General features: G+C 52.4%; 1 protein-coding gene across 1 annotated transcript in view; it reads left to right on the forward strand.

The window, feature by feature from the left end:
• Positions 1-1,174: 1,174 nt before the first annotated feature.
• The window catches only part of Itga11 (integrin subunit alpha 11), a 107,950-nt gene continuing 93,740 nt past the window's right edge, over positions 1,175-15,384 (forward strand). Inside the window, exon 1 of the mRNA XM_006971452.4 lies at positions 1,175-1,321. Coding sequence (XP_006971514.1) covers positions 1,270-1,321 — 52 coding nt within the window. The 5' untranslated portion in view covers positions 1,175-1,269. The remainder of the gene's footprint in view (positions 1,322-15,384) is intronic.

A 15,384-nucleotide genomic window follows, 5' to 3' on the forward strand; every position in this document is an offset into this window, starting at 1 on the left:
AGAAGAGAGAGAGAGAGAGAGAGAGAGAGAGAGAGAGAGAGAGAGAGAGAGCAAACAAATACATTAATTGTCATTTAGGGTTTGTTGTTGTTGTTGTTGTTGGTGGTGGTGTGTGTGTGTGTGTGTGTGTGTGTGTGTGTGTGTGTGTGTGAAATACAGTGAAGACAAGTGTATTTCATGTGCCGTGTCTGCAGATCCACTTGAGGCCTTGGGAAGGTTCTCTCTACTCTAGCTTCTGCCCATACTGGCTACCCTGCTGGCTTCCTCGAGTCCTCCTTGCTGAGAAGACCAGCCTCCACATGCGCAGACTGTGACCCAAAACCTGATTAGAAGCTCAGGCAATAAATGTGCATTGAAGTTGACTGTCCATGATTACAGTGACTAGGGAGTAGTGTCAGGGTCCCAAAGAGATGCTTTGTGGACCACCAAACGTGGTCCCTGGTCCTCCTGGCCACTTTGGAATTGTTTAGGTGTGAGGCTGGGACAGTGGAAGTTGGAGGCAGTCTGCATTTGTTCCAGGGTCCCAAGAAGCACTGTGGCCTTGACATTTTTGTTTGTTAGTTTGTTTTTGTTTTTTCGAGACAGGGTTTCTCTGTGTCGTTTTGGTGCCTGTCTTGGATCTCGCGATATAAACCAGGCTGACCTCGAACTCACAGAGATCCGCCTGCCTCTGCCTCTAGTATGCGGTGAGCCACCACCGCCCAGGGGGCCTTGACATTTTAAGCCCAGGAAACAGGGAGACAAAGGAGTGTGTCAAAATGGTTTGAGGAGGGGGAATCCATCCAACTTGTCCAAAAGAGACCTGTCACAGAGTGGCCCCGGGTCATCTCAGGTTCCCTATGGTCTTTATGCAGCTCTTTGCCTAGAAAATGGACACCATAACTCACTTTTCCTGGCAGACCCTGATTTGGTTGGGGATGAAGGACGGGCAGGTGCGGCACCGGCAAGGTGGCTGGCTCCCAGGAACCATCATCATCTACTATGATCCTGAGCCTAGATGGGGCTGGGTGGGGGGACATGGAGGGCGTCGGGGCAGCAGCCTGCTGCTGGCCCAGGTGGCAGAGGGGCCCAGACTGGCCTGGAGCCAGGGCCGCCGCGTGTCTGCGCCCCTCCCCGCCGCCAGAGCCCTCCCACTTCCTCTGCGCCCGCTGTCAGGGAGCAGGAGCCCGGGAGCAGTGCAGGCTCCGGACGGCCGCGCACCGACCGTGGCTTGTCGCTCTGGCTCGCAGCCCCGCGACCATCGCGACACCCGCCGCCGCGTCGCGGGCCATGAACCTGCCTAGGGGCCTCCTGGTGGCCTGGACACTCAGCCTCTGGCCAGGTACGTTTCCCCCCTCGCCTCCCTTTGCTTCCGGGAGCTCCCTGGTCCTCCAGGACCTCTGCTCCAGCTGTGAGGAGAAAGATGAGACGCGCCTCCCCTGGCACTACTTGGGGACACAGGTCTGACGAACCCGCTGCAGTTAAACTGTCCCGCCAAGATAGCAAAGGAGGGAGGTGTGCCGAGGAAAGTCTTTCTAGGACTTTGGTGTGTTTGGGACAAGAAGAAGCGACTTTAGCTGCTGGAACAACTGAGCACCTTAGGTGCCCCCCGATGCAGCTGTGGGAACAAGTTCCCACGTGTCCACCGGGCCACTCGGGCATCCCTCCATTGCCAGGGTCCAAGGCCCCAGCTGGGGAAGGGGACAGATCGCGCCGAGCGAGTGTGACCCGACAGCTCTCCTGCCACCCGAGGCGGAGCATCCCGAAGTCTGGAGAGCCAGACTGTGGCGGCCCGGAGAACTAGGAACCCTGAAAGACCTTGAGTCCCTCCAGTTCAGCCGCTAGGCGTTGGCAAGCCCTCTTCAGCCGGATCTCAGGCAGCGGGCACAATCCCTCAGCCCAGGACCGGTGGGAAAGATCCTCGACAAGAGCAGTGTCCCCAGCTCGCGCTCGGAATTATGCAATTATTCAGCAATTCGGGGGGAAGCCGCTGTCACTGAAACGCCCGCCACCACTTAATGTGCTCCAGGTGTGGGGGCGCAGCGGGAACCTCGGCACCCGCGGGAAGGGAAGAAAGGCAAGCCTTTGGGCTGGAAGCCTGGGGTACCCCGGCTCAGGCCTCCGCACTGCCGGTGCCCAGCGCAGCTTCAGCCAGCCTGCCGTTAGCGAAAGTTTTCCTGGCCTCTTCACAGCGTGGCAGAATCCGGCCAGAGCCAGAGCCTAAGGAACCGACCGGCCGGGTACTGGCTGCCGGCCTTGGTGTTCTTTCTGAGTGGCTCTGGTCCTAGCTAAAACCTATAGGAGGGAACGGAGGTGGTGGAGCTGGACAGGTGCCCTGGGGGGAGTACAAGTGGAGACCCACCCCCACCCAGTCGGGTGGCTCTCTCTAAGCTGCGGTCGGTTATCCCAGTCTGGGGATCCAAGTGTGTCCTCCTGTCCTTTGCTGCTTCTGGGAGCGCCTGCAGATGAAAAGCCCCTTGAAACAAGCTGGGTTTCCTTCTGATCCCAGGGACACAGTTGGAAACAAACATTCCTACATGGTTGGGGGTTGGGGGAGGGGCGGGGAAAGTGTTGCTGCCAGAGCAGCAGCTTCTAGAAAGCTCCAGGGATAGAAGCCCACTGGGGGTGCACTTAGGAGAAGAACTGTCTGCAGTCACTAGTGATCCAGCCACAGGAAGGACGCGAAAGCTTCTGGGTGGCTCCAGACAGGTGTCCCCAGTAAATAGGGACGTACAAACACCCCAAAGCTAAGAGCATGAGTCTGGAATCTAACTCTACACAGACTTTGTGACCTCTTGGAAGTGTTTCTTGTGGGGACAATGGAGGTAGAGTTCTGAGTTGTGGAAGCTGTCTGGTGGATTGAGGCTGGGCGCACAGTGGGGCTCCATCAGTAGCTGTTAATATTGGCGCAACAGAAGGGGGCGGGGCAGTGAGGGATGGGGGTGTTAAGAGACCTCTCAAGACAGGATTTGTGACTCATTGCTCCCTTTATATGGAGAAACCCGCTTCTGTGTTATGTCTGGTCAGTTTGGGTTTGGGAATATGGAATTCATTAAACATATCAGTCAATGCTAGAAGGGCATTTGCTTGCAAGAAGAAAGTAGAGCTCACGTGCCCCTGCGGGCTGGGCCCTGCTGTGGCGAAGGGTAAAGCAAGAACTAAGAGAGCAAGCAGAGGTGTGAGGGAGTGAACAGAGCAGAGGAACTAGGGTCTGCATGTGTGTTCAGGCAGGAAAGATTCCGTGTCCACCAGATAAGTAAAGGGAGGCTTCCTGGAAAAGGAATGGGTCCCCACAAAGCATAGAGTGAATGGGACTTAAAATGACACCGTTTATATTTCTAGGCACTAAAGAACAAAAGGGTGACAATTTGTGTGTGGGTGCTCAAGTGTGTGTGTGGGTGCTCAAGTGTGTGTGTGGGTGCTCAAGTGTGTGTGTGGGTGCTCAAGTGTGTGTGTGTGTGTGTGTGCGCTCAGGTGTGTGTGTGTGTGTGTGTGTGTGTGTGTGTGTGTGTGTGTGTGTTAGGGTGTATGGGTGCTTATACGTATGTACAGTTAAGTGTAGAGGCCTTAGAACAACGTCAGATGTTGTCCCTGGCATCATCCAGTACTACCCACCTGAGACTGTCCCTCACTGACCTGGGACTTGCCAACCTGGCTGAGCTAGCTGGTTGATGAGGCCCAGACGTCTGCCCATCTCCACACCCCCAGCCCTGGGTTTGCAAATGCACGCCACAACACCAGTTTCCATTTTAAAACCATAAAAGTGCCTGACTAGTCTGGACTCTGCGTACTGGAAGGGTTTGAGGGGTCATTGGGCATCTCCGTGGCCCTAGGGCAGAATCAACTTTGACCCCTTATCAGTGAGTCACATGGGTCCGATGGGAGGGCCCCCGGATCAGGCAAGATCAGGCAGTGTGGGAATGAAAGCCCCAGAGTCTTGCTGTCTGGAATTGACCTGGATTCTGCAGTTAGGCCTTACTGCCCCTGCCAAATTACTACCTGTGCCTCGGCTTCCTCTTCTACAAGGCAGGCATAGTACCAGAATTTGTAAAGTTGTTGCAAAGACAGAATAAGCAGTTTACCCAGAGTTTGGTGAGTGCCGCCATACTAAGCCATCTTCCTCTCCAGCAGCCGCATCATAGGTCAAGGGTCTAATCATTGAGGATCTAAAGTTGCTCAGAAACATCCCTCTCAAGCTCAAGTCCACAGGAGGAGTCTAGGGAGGTATACGGGAGACTCAGAGACTTATGTGCCAGGACGCTAAAGAAACCAAGACTCCCCACTCCTCCGGGCAAGGACCTGGTCCTAAGTCTTGGTCCCAGAACAATCTGAACGACTTAATATTTTGGCACTGAAGCTGTCCTAAAATCAATTTGATCTTGGTGCAGGTAGTTCTTCAGTGTTGGCAGGGGAAGGACCAGCACCCCTCTGGGGTGTCCTTGAGGGTGGTGGTCCCCCTCAACAGGAAAACTAGCTGGAATGCTAGCTGCTAGTTAGCTCGGAAAGCTGAGACTGAGCTGCTGCTGATGATGATCACATTGCCTGCCCTTGTCCAAGCCCCTCAGTCACCACAAGCTGAGTCTTGAGTTCCCAAGGAAATAAGGCTGAGTTTCCCTCTCTTTCTGCTTAGAAACCATACCTGTGTCCCCCCACCCCTCAAAGAGGAGATGCAAACCATGGCCTTCTCATGGGTTCCAGCCACACAGGACTGGGGGCCCTCAAGGAGCTCACTCAGCTCCCCCTCCCACTTGCCCTCTCTGAATCATGCTCTCTCCCCTCCAGGAGTAGAAACTTGCTCCTCCTGCCCTGCATTCATTTCCCCCACCCCACCCCCCATCCCCATACACTGCCCCAGTGTCCTGTCCCTGTTGCTTAGACTAAAACTATGTTCTGGGCTGATTGGCTTGGCTCTTGCTGTGTGGACGGGAGTTCACTTGGGGAATTTGAGGAACTCTCTTTCCTCTCCACAATGACCAATTTGGGGTATTGCTGTGTCTCCGCAAGCTTCAAGTTCTTTTTGGAGTCAGAGTTGATCATTGCAGGGTAGCTGTAAAGAGAAGGGATCGTCACCGTCAAAAATCACATCTGAGAACTGGGAAGAGGCTCCATCAGTAAATGCTTGCCATGCAAGTCTGAGGACCTGAGTTCAATACCCCAGAACTCATGTTAAAAACAAACAAACAAAAAACCATGGACCACCATGCCTGTTATCTGAGCACTGGGGAGGCAGAGGTAGAAAATTGCTGGGGTGAGCTGAATCAGAGAGCTCCACCCTCAGTGAGACTCAGCCTCAAAAAGTAAGCAAGGTAAAATGAGATAAAGTGGCATCTGACCTCGACCTCTGATCTTACACACATCTGCACATACACATGTACATAGACCCACATTCATGAACATGTACACACAACAACACACATATCACATCCCAAACAAGATATATCTCCACCCCATTTAATGTCCAGTCCATTCCTACCCTTTCTCCCCCTGCACCTGAGTGTCCCCAAGGAGCCCCAGCCTTGTGAAATGACCTTCCTCCAAAGAGATTGTGAACTCCAGCGACATCCCATCTACACACTCTCAGAATGGAGTGGCTGCTGTGGGGAGCAGTGGTTACAGTGAGGACAGTCCCAGCCCCGATGTCCATCGTCATTGACCCAAGTCTCAGTCTAATGCCCAGCAATTTGTTAACAAAAATAGAGACCGGAGTCATGTATAAATTAAACTTCCACAGGAAAACGTCCTCAATACCTAGGTTATAAAATGTGTGAAATCTCACCTGGAGGAAGCAGTCTACGTGACCCAGCCCCTCCCTGCTCTCTCCCATCTCTTTCACTGGAACCTTTACTGCTTACCACTTACTGAACAGCAATAGCCGGCATGTACACTGGCTGGGGAACCAGACTGCCGAGGTTCAGATCCCTTCTAGGTGGGTGAGCATGGGCAGGACCCCCAGGGGCTCATTTCCTGAACTGTAAAATGAGGAGAATAACCACTTCTCAGGCTGATGCTCTGGTTAATGGCCCATATGCAATCCATAGGTGCTCTCTGTACCAAATGGTCCCTGGCAGAGTGTAAGCCTCTGTCCACCGGGAGCTGGTAAGGTCATTTTCATCATTTATTTTTTCTGTGTGCGTGCGTGCGTGCGTGCGTGCGTGCGGTGTGTGTGTGTGTGTGTGTGTGTGTGTGTGTGTGTGTGTGTGCGTGCGTGCGTGCGTGCGTGCGCGCACTCCCATGCCATGTGTGTGGGAGGTGCCTGTAAATGCCAGAAGAGGGCATCAGATTCCTTGGAGCCGATCTTACAACTGTCTGTGAGCCTTGTGAACATGAACCAAACCCAGGACCTCTGGGAGAGCCGCAGCGCTCTTAACTGCTGAGCTTTCTCCACAGCACTTTATCGTTTCTCACTTGGTTTACGGCAAGCCCTCTCACACTGCACGGAGTCCTCATGGAGTCAGCTTTGATTGCCAGGTTCCATGAGAGAAGGCAAAAAGCTAGCCCAAGGTCACAGCCATAGAGCCAAAGGCGGTGCCAGGATCTCTCTGATCCCCAGGACCCCTGTTCTTCTTTTCCAGTATGGGGGTGGTATTGAACTCAGGACCTCATGTAGCCTAAGCAAGCACTGAGCTGGATCTCCACAAGCCGCTGCTCTTAACTCATGCATGGTGTTCTCTTTAGAAAGGGAGCCTTGGGGTCCTAGAGAAACAGTATGATGCTCTTATGAAGGAACCGTTTGGGGGACGTGGGGTCAGTATGCAGGTACCAGGAATGGGGCAGTCTCCCCTCCATTCTCAGCTGTATAAAGAATCCTCCAGGCACCCCAGGTGGTGGTTCATCAGAGTCAGTCCCCCCTCCCCAGGGCTTTTTATCACCTGCCTCCAAGTACTCAAAACACTGAATGCCCAGGTGGTCCCATAACCCACTGTCTCTCCCATTGCCCCAGTCAAGACCTGCTCAGAGTTCCAGGCCTAATAAGCTAATTGATGCTGAACATAGCTAATGAGCGAGGACAATTCAATCTGTCCTACCCAAAGGCATTTGCATTTTAACCACCGAGTGGTGCCTTGAGCCAAAGGAACTAAGGGCTAGTGGTGGACCTCAGGTGAAGCAGGGAGTCTGCTGGGCATGGCCCAGCCCCTCAGCCCCCTTGTCTGACAGGCCCTTCCCTAGCTACTGTTTCTGATGGACAGACTGATGCTACTGGGAGGAAAAACCTAGCCTGGGGCTTGGGTGATGCTGCTCAAAAGTAGGCAGAGAGATTTTTCCCTGTGGCATGTGGGGCAAGTTACATGAGTTGCCATAGCAACACACTCCAGGATGCCAGAGTGACACAGGGAAGGTATTAGAGGCTGACAGCTAGCTCTCTTCCCAGCATCACCCAGCTGAGCCAGACTTCCAGGATGACTGACAGTGATTTTCAGGGCCCACCTGCTCTTTGCAGGAAGGCCACAAGTGGACTAGCGAGTACCATTCTCAACAATCTGAAAGGAACATTCCGTATGTTTCTGTAGTGTGTCAGGAGAGGCCAGAGATGTGATGTATCTCAGATGGATGGGGGAACTGAGATGCAATAGTTGAGTGATTCCCATGATTTTCCCAGGATCACATGGGGACCAGGGCCAGGTCTTCTAGCCAGGGCTGAGATTTAAAACCTAATTAGCTACACCCATCAGGGGAAATTAACAAAGAATAATACTTCATCTTAAGGAGTGATGCTTGGTAGGTTTTCTACACTTGTGGCAGGCAGGTAGGATAAGGCCATTCAAATGGCTCTCTGCAAAGAGTTGAGGGAGTCTCTGTAGACTGCTCGGGGGTTTTCTGCAGACCACTGTGGGGGTTCTCTATAGACCACTGAGGGTTCTCTGTAGACTGCTGGGGGATCTCTATAGAATCTGGGGGGGTTCTGTATAGATCACTGGAGGTTTTCTGTAGACCACTGGGGGTTCTCTGTAAACTGCTGGAGGGTCTCTGTAGACTATTGGGGATTCTCTGTAGATCTCTGGGAGTTCTCTGTAGCCCACAGGAGGGTTCTCTGTAGACCACAAGGGGCTCTCTACGGACTATTGGGGGTTCTCTGTAGACCACAGGAGGGTTCTCTGTAGACCACAAGGGGTTCTCTATAGATCTCTCTCAGTCTTTACCACCCCCTCTTCTCTGTCTGCCACATTCCAGGCCCCTCATTCCTTCTTCCTTCCAGAAAAGGAGCCACAAAATCATCTTTATTTTCTCTCCTCCTTTTGGAATTGCTCTTTTCCTGGAAATCACAGCCTCTCATAGTCCTTGGTGGAAATGATAAAACTCATAAATAATATGTGGATAAAGCTATTGTCAGTTGGGTCACTCTATTCACCATACCGGCAGGACTTGCTTTCTACAAACTGTGGGGCTTCGTGCAAAATCAAACTCAAGGCTGCCTGTTTCAAAACTATGGACATTTTCAAGAAATAGGGCACAAACCCAAGTATGGAATTCTCTAAGCCACTGAAATCACATACCCAGCAGGCCAGTCTTGCTTACACGGGTCTCCCCCACAGGCCAGTCCTCTGGCAAGAAATACAACCATGCTCCTACTTGACACAGCAGCTTGGAATTTGGGGTGGACGCTGAAGAACTATACAATGATGGCTGAAGAGCTATACAATGATGGCTGAATAACTATACAATGATGGCATGCTACCTGTGTCCCCTGGTGAGGCCATAAACTATTTGATTGCTAGACAGCTACTAGGTGGGAAAACCAGCGAATTCAAAGGGGGCCTTGGGAAGACTGATTTTGCCGAAGGTCCCAGGCAGAGATGCTGTAGACAGATGAGTAGCACCGGGGTGGGGCACCAGGAGGTGGCCGGCAGGAGTTGAGATGGGGGACAAAGCTGGTGAGGGCCATTCCCACTCTGGTTGCAGGCACTGCTGGGACTAAGTGTCCCAGTGAGGAAACCCTGACTGGGGTTTGGCACTGGCAAAGCCAAGGTCAGACTGGCTGGGGAAAGAGTGCTCCCTCAAGAAGAGGCAGTGTTCTAGTGGGTAGAGCAGAGGAGCCCCAGGACCCTGAAGTCCCAGGCCATCTTCAGCTTTCTTTGTGTGTATTTGTGTGCTCATGGCAGGGGAGGGGGAGGTCAAAGTTAAATGTCAGATGTCTTCCTCAATCTCTCCACCTTTTTTTTTTTTTTTTTTTTTTTTTTTTTTTTTTTTTTTTTTTTTTTTTTTTTGGTTTTTTCGAGACAGGGTTTCTCTGTGTAGCTTTGCGCCTTTCCTGGAGCTCACTTGGTAGCCCAGGCTGGCCTCGAACTCACAGAGATCCGCCTGGCTCTGCCTCCCGAGTGCTGGGATTAAAGGCGTGCGCCACCACCGCCCGGCTCAATCTCTCCACCTTATTTGAAGTGTGTGGTATGCATGTGTGTATTTATGCATGCTCACATGCATGTGGCACACTGTGTGCAGATGCACATGTATGTGCATGTGTGTGGAGGCTCAAAGTTTACATAGGTGTCTTCTTTGATTGCTCTCCAGCTTTATTTATCAAGCGGAGTCTCTCACTGAATCTGGAGCTCACCACTCTACCTAGTCTAGCTCTCCAGCTTGCCCTAGGGATCCTGTCTCTGGCCCCTGAGCAGCTGCTATACCTTCCTGGCTTTTACCTTGCTTCTAGAGATCTGACCTATAGATCCTCACGCTTGCATAGTGCTCTATCCACTGAGCCATTTCCATGGCCCATGTACCTTTTTTATTTTTTAGACCAGTTTCTCACTGAGCCTGGGGCTCACCAATTTGGCTAGACTGGCTAGCCAGCAAGCTCCAGGGATCCTCCTGCACTTTGCCAACTGAGCCATCTGTCCAGTGCCTCAATTTCAGGTGTCATTGTCCCTTTGGCCCCTATCCATCCAGACCTCTCCGAATACCGGGGGGGGGGGGGGGGGGGGGGGGGGGGAATCGAAATACAAACTGAGCCTGTCTGTTCTGAGCTTTAAGCCTTCCTCTGCTCTCTACTGCTATTATTAGTTTGCACCCAGACTATCAAAGCCAGTCAGATGCTGCATGGCCAGCTATGGCCTGCACACAGGAACATATGCATGGGTGCCCCATACCCCCCCAGTACACCAACTGCCTCCAGCCTCCATGCTATCATTCCCTGTACCTTCCCTCCTTCCCCCTGGCTGCCTCCTGCTTACTCTCAGGCCTCTTGAAAGCCTCACTGACCCCTGAAGATACTGTCTGGGGGCCCCACTTGTGTGATCCCAAGGCCGGTCCTTCCTCACCTCATAGTGTTCCGATTGTCAGACCATCTTCTGCCACGGGAGCACCACAAGTGCAGAGAGTACATCTCTGATCACCTGCATCCCCAGCCTTTACACGGTGCTACCACAGCAGCATCCAATGCATGCAGAGTTCAGGAAAGAGCAATCTATACATCCACGAAAAACTGAAAGACATCTGAGGGCAAGATGGGACGGGTGACTGACTGGCTTTGCACATCACTTCTGGACAGCCTAACACAATAGCCTGTGGGAGCTAGATGCTGTATTGGATGTTCTGGTGCAGATAAAAATGCTCTTATTGGAGGAGCATTATGGTTTTGTAGGAGTGGGCAGAATTTGGGATAAATAACTATGGTACAGGGGAAGCTGTAAGAAAGGCTATAAGGGAGCTTCCGATGAAGGACTCAGGTTTCAGAGGCAAGAGGCAGACTGTGGATGAGGACCAATCTGACGGCAGGAAAGGCGGGTACTAGAGAGCAGACCTGGGCCAACTCTGATGCTCCATCAGCAAGATGCTGGGGAATGTGATGTGGGAGACAATGGGAATGGGACAGCCAGCTTAGGCCACTGAGAAAGGACCTAAATGCCGACTGGAACATTTGGGTTTGGTAGATGGGAGCCATTGAAGGTATCTGAGGGAGGGTAGAGAGATGCTCTAACCTGTGCTGGAAGAAGCTTCTTGAGGGGACTGGGTGGAAGCCAATGCCACAGGACAATGACAAGTAGGTAGAAGGAGAGAGTGACAGCTGCAGTGACCTAGGCAGGAGGACGCAGAGCCTGAGATGAGTGTGGGTCCAAATGAAAGAGAAGGGAGGCGAGGAGATGAAGTCTCACAGGGCTGGGTCCTAAGAGAGGCAAAGGGTCAGGGCTGCCGGCCTGAGGAGAGTAAGAGAGGTGAGGAGGTTCAAACAGGGGGCCTTGAGTTGGTTCTGAACTTGGTGGGCTTGTGAGGTAGGTGGAGGGGCACTCAGGACCATGTTGGCTAAACGCTCAGAAGCCAGTAGGGCCAGTGTTTGAACTCAGCTGGCCCCAGGGACCTACACACTTAAGTGAGTGCTAGCACCCAAGAGCACAGGGACTCTGTCCCCATCCCCCTTCCAGGCCACAAGCAATGATTCATGCCCTAAACTTAAAGAGAACTCCAATTCTGGTTTTTAAAGAGCAGAAGGAACCATGGAAAGAGCCAGGCCAGACCGCAAGCCAGCCATCAGCCATGGAATGTGCCTGCTGCTGACGGTGAAGCCAGCCAGGAGCAGAGGCACTGGCAGGCCCCGAAACAGGCCCTGCCCGTTATCCCAAATGGGACCAATTGTCACCCAGATGTCTTTTCAGTCTGGATCTGCCTGAGCTCTATCTTGCACATCTTAAACCTAGCCCCTCACCCCACGTCTGCACTGGAGACTGGTCCCATGTCACCCTGGACCTGAAGCCTCCCTTCAAGTTTTCATCCCTTGGTCAATCCAGAGGACTAAGACCAGGAGGCAGACAGAGCCCGAGGAGCTACCACAAGGAGGTCTTGGAGCGGTCCCCAAAGCTTGTGTTGTAGGTGTCTAGCGGGTCTCCCCGACTTTTCCCTTGTCTCTGAAGGCTGTTCTGCCTCACAACCAGAAGGATACTGATAAGTCAGCTTGGGTCATGCTGCAAACCTTCCAGGGCTCCCCTCCTTTCTGACCTGAGAAGACCCCCTGCTTTTCTGACCCTGTCTTCAGCTCACCCTAGGGCCCCACAGCCCCAGACACGGCCTGTATTAGTTACTTCGTGCTGGTTACTCTGATGCTGTGGTAAGAACACTGTGAGCAAGGACAACTTAAGGAAGAGTGTTTACTCTGGCTCATGCTCCAGAGGGATCAGAGTCCATCATGGCTGGGCCAAGGCATGGCGACAATTGGCAGGCACGGCAGCAGACACAGGAAGCTGAGAGATCACATCTTTAACAGCAAGCACCAAGGGGGGAGAGAGGGAGAGGGAGAGGGAGAGGGAGAGGGAGAGGGAGAGGGAGAGGAGAGAGAGAGAGAGAGAGAGAGAGAGAGAGAGAGAGAGAGAGAGAGAGAGAGAGAGAGAGCAGGGTGAGGCTTTAAGAGAGGCTCCATACTTCCTCCCAGGCTGCACCTCTCCACAAAGCACCACCAACTGGAAACCAAGTATTCACATGCCCGACCCTGTGGGGGACATTACTCACTCAAACCACCACACCTTGAACGCTCCCTGGGGACCCTCTATCACTTCTTTTCTGGTCCCCATCTCACCAAGGCCCCAATTTTAGTTACCACTCACTAAAATTGCACCCTCCTCTACAGACAACCCAAAGACAGATGCCCTCCTACCCCTTCCCTGCTTTCGCCCCTAGGAGACCCTGAATGCCATCTTTCAAGGTCTTGTAGCAATGGCAATATTTGCTAATGTAGATGTGAAGTCACAAAGTCAAGATCCCCCAGGTGATAAAACTACAGCCTGGGGTTTGAACTCATGCGGCCAAACTCTAGACTGATTCTAAGGGGGCTTAGGAGGGGCTTTCCCAAGGCCAGAGCACTGCTGTCAATCAAGAGAAACAGACCTCAAGCTCAGCACAGTTTGACCAAGTTGGGAACCCTTCTTCTTGGTTTTTCTCTTCCTTTTGTTTCTTTGCATCCCTTCTGTTATTTCTCCTTCCCTTTCCTCCCTTTCCAGGGTCTCATATAGCAGAGGCTAGTGTTGAATTCACTATGTAGCCAGAGACAACCTTGCGCTTCTGACCCTCCTGCCTCTACCTCCCAAATACTGGGGCCACAGGTGTGGTCACCACACCCAGTTTACACCACACCACGATCAAACCCAGGACTCACGCTTGCTAAGCAAGTGCTCTGTAGACTGAGCCATGCCTCCAGCCCCTCCTTCTTGCTTTTTCAGTCACAAAACTTTGGCTAATCTCTGCGTGTTTTACCTAGACTCATCTCGTCCACCACAACATAGATACACCAGGTGTAGCCACGCGGTCCCCAGGAAGGACAGATCTCCCTCAGCCTCTGCTCCCTAGAACTTAGAAGCTGTGAGGCGCCCAGTTTGCCTGGGGAACTTCTTATGAGATGGACCTAGATGTTCTCCATTGCTGCAGTGAGACTTCTTGCCTGCTGTGACTGTCCCATGAAGGTTTGTTGAAGCTCCCTCAGGAGACAGCTGTCCTCTTGGGGGTCACGGGGTCTGCAGAGGCTAACAGATACCCAGTTGTGAGTTTGAGGCCAGCCAGGTCTACAAAGCAAATTCCAGGACAGCCAGAGCTGTTATACAGAGAAAAACAAAAACAAGCAAAAAACCCTGACCCATACCCAAACCCAGAAGGACTTCCACACGAGCCTCAGGGAGCCAAAACTTCCCCTCCTCAAAGTCTCCCAGAAACCCAAGCCAGTGGCATCTAGTGGATCTATGTCGAGCCCTATGCAGCCAGAGAACTTTCTAGATGGGTGTGGGCATCCACTTCTGGGCGAGCCTGCTGGCTTGAAAGGGAAGGGCCCCGCAGCTCCTTTTTTTAGTTGACATTCAAAGAGCCAGAACAGGGTGGTCCGGCAGTTCTCTGGGCCCTCATTATCCTCCTTCCTCTCGTCTAAGGGAAAGCCCTGCCACAAAGTGCCCATCTCCAGCTTTGCCCTGCTGTTTGCCCGGCTTTGCCCACTTCCCCGGCCGAGGCTAATCTTGGATGCACAGATCTCTTTATTTACACACCCAAGGCAAACAAGACCCAAGCCCAGGCCCTGGACACCAAACCAAACTCTTTGAGCTGGTTAGTATGTCAGGGAAGGGGGGCGCACAGGACAGCTGTTGAAGCTGGATGCTGTGCCATTACATCTGGGCCAACAGCACCCGGCATCGGTGCTGTACAGTGACCCCAGGAGTGAATGGATGAAGTGAGCGTGCATGGATTTCGTTAACCCTGTGCTAGGACTTAGAGCTGAGGCACCTACTCCAGCACGTACCTTTTCCAGAAAAGGAAACTGAGGGCTGGGAAGAAGAAGGGACTGACCGACAATTGCAACACAAGCTAGAAGCCCCACGGAGGGTGGAGCTAAGACTTCTGGGGCCAAATCTGCTTACTAAGCTTCTCCCTTCCCTGGGACTACAGTGCGCATAGTCCCTTTAACCTCTGTTGCAGGTCAGTGTCTCACACTTGTATCCTTTCTTTCCATCTTCCACAAATGTACCATGGTGACCTGGCGTGTGCTAAGCATTGTCCCAGGTGCTAAGGAGATAGAAGAAAAGACAAAAGTCCCTTCCAGTGCTGTGCTGTGAGATGTTTATCAACTGATTGTGTCTCTTAGGACGAAGTGGAGAGAATTCATGTGTGTGTGTGTGTGTGTGTGTGTGTGTGTGTGTGTGTGTGTGTGTACAGATGTGGGTGTAAATGGGGTGCATGCATGCGCGGTACATGATGTGTGGAGTCGTGTGGAGGATATCCTTGGATGTCAGTCCTCAGGCACCCTCCACTTGGTTTGAGACAGAATCTCTCATTGCCTGGAGCCTGGCTAGCTGGCCTACAAGCTTGTAGGGCTCCTCCGGTCTCTGCCTTCCATCACAGCAGGTGAGCAGCACATACCTGGATTTTTACATGAGTTTTGTGGACCTGAATTCAGGCACTCAGGCTTATGACGCAAATGCTTTGCCGACTGACCCATCTCCCCAGCCCTGGAGGGGAGCGAATCCTTCTTCTGCCAGTCACCCTGGTGTGGATCTTCCCACCCTGGTCAGTTTGAGTTTGAACACTATCAACTCTCGTGAGCAGGCTCCAGCATTCCCCTGTGACTTAAACCGTCTGCAATGACTTGTGTGTGTGTGTGTAGGGTAGGATAGGGTAGGGTAGGGTAGTGGTGGGGACTCCAGGAGGTTTTGAACAAGAAAGTTCCAGATCCAAACAGGGCTTTTGTTTTGTTTTGCTTTAAGTCACTCCGACTGTGTGGTGAGCACAGCCTGGAACTACCAAGGTGCTATTGAAATCTTGAAGATGGAGTTCTGTTTTGATCAATCTCCCTACCTAGAGAAGAGGAGGCATGGTATTAAGAAAGATGCCCTGGACTTCGTCCAGCTACGGCTCTTACTCTTGAAGGGAGGCGTTCGCGTGTCCTCTGCAGACATCCGACAGTTCTCTGGGGCTGGGAGGGAAACTATGTTAATTACAGCCAACTTCAGT

This window comes from Peromyscus maniculatus, chromosome 7 (assembly GCF_049852395.1).
Source record: "Peromyscus maniculatus bairdii isolate BWxNUB_F1_BW_parent chromosome 7, HU_Pman_BW_mat_3.1, whole genome shotgun sequence".
NCBI classification, from domain to species: Eukaryota; Metazoa; Chordata; class Mammalia; order Rodentia; family Cricetidae; genus Peromyscus; species Peromyscus maniculatus.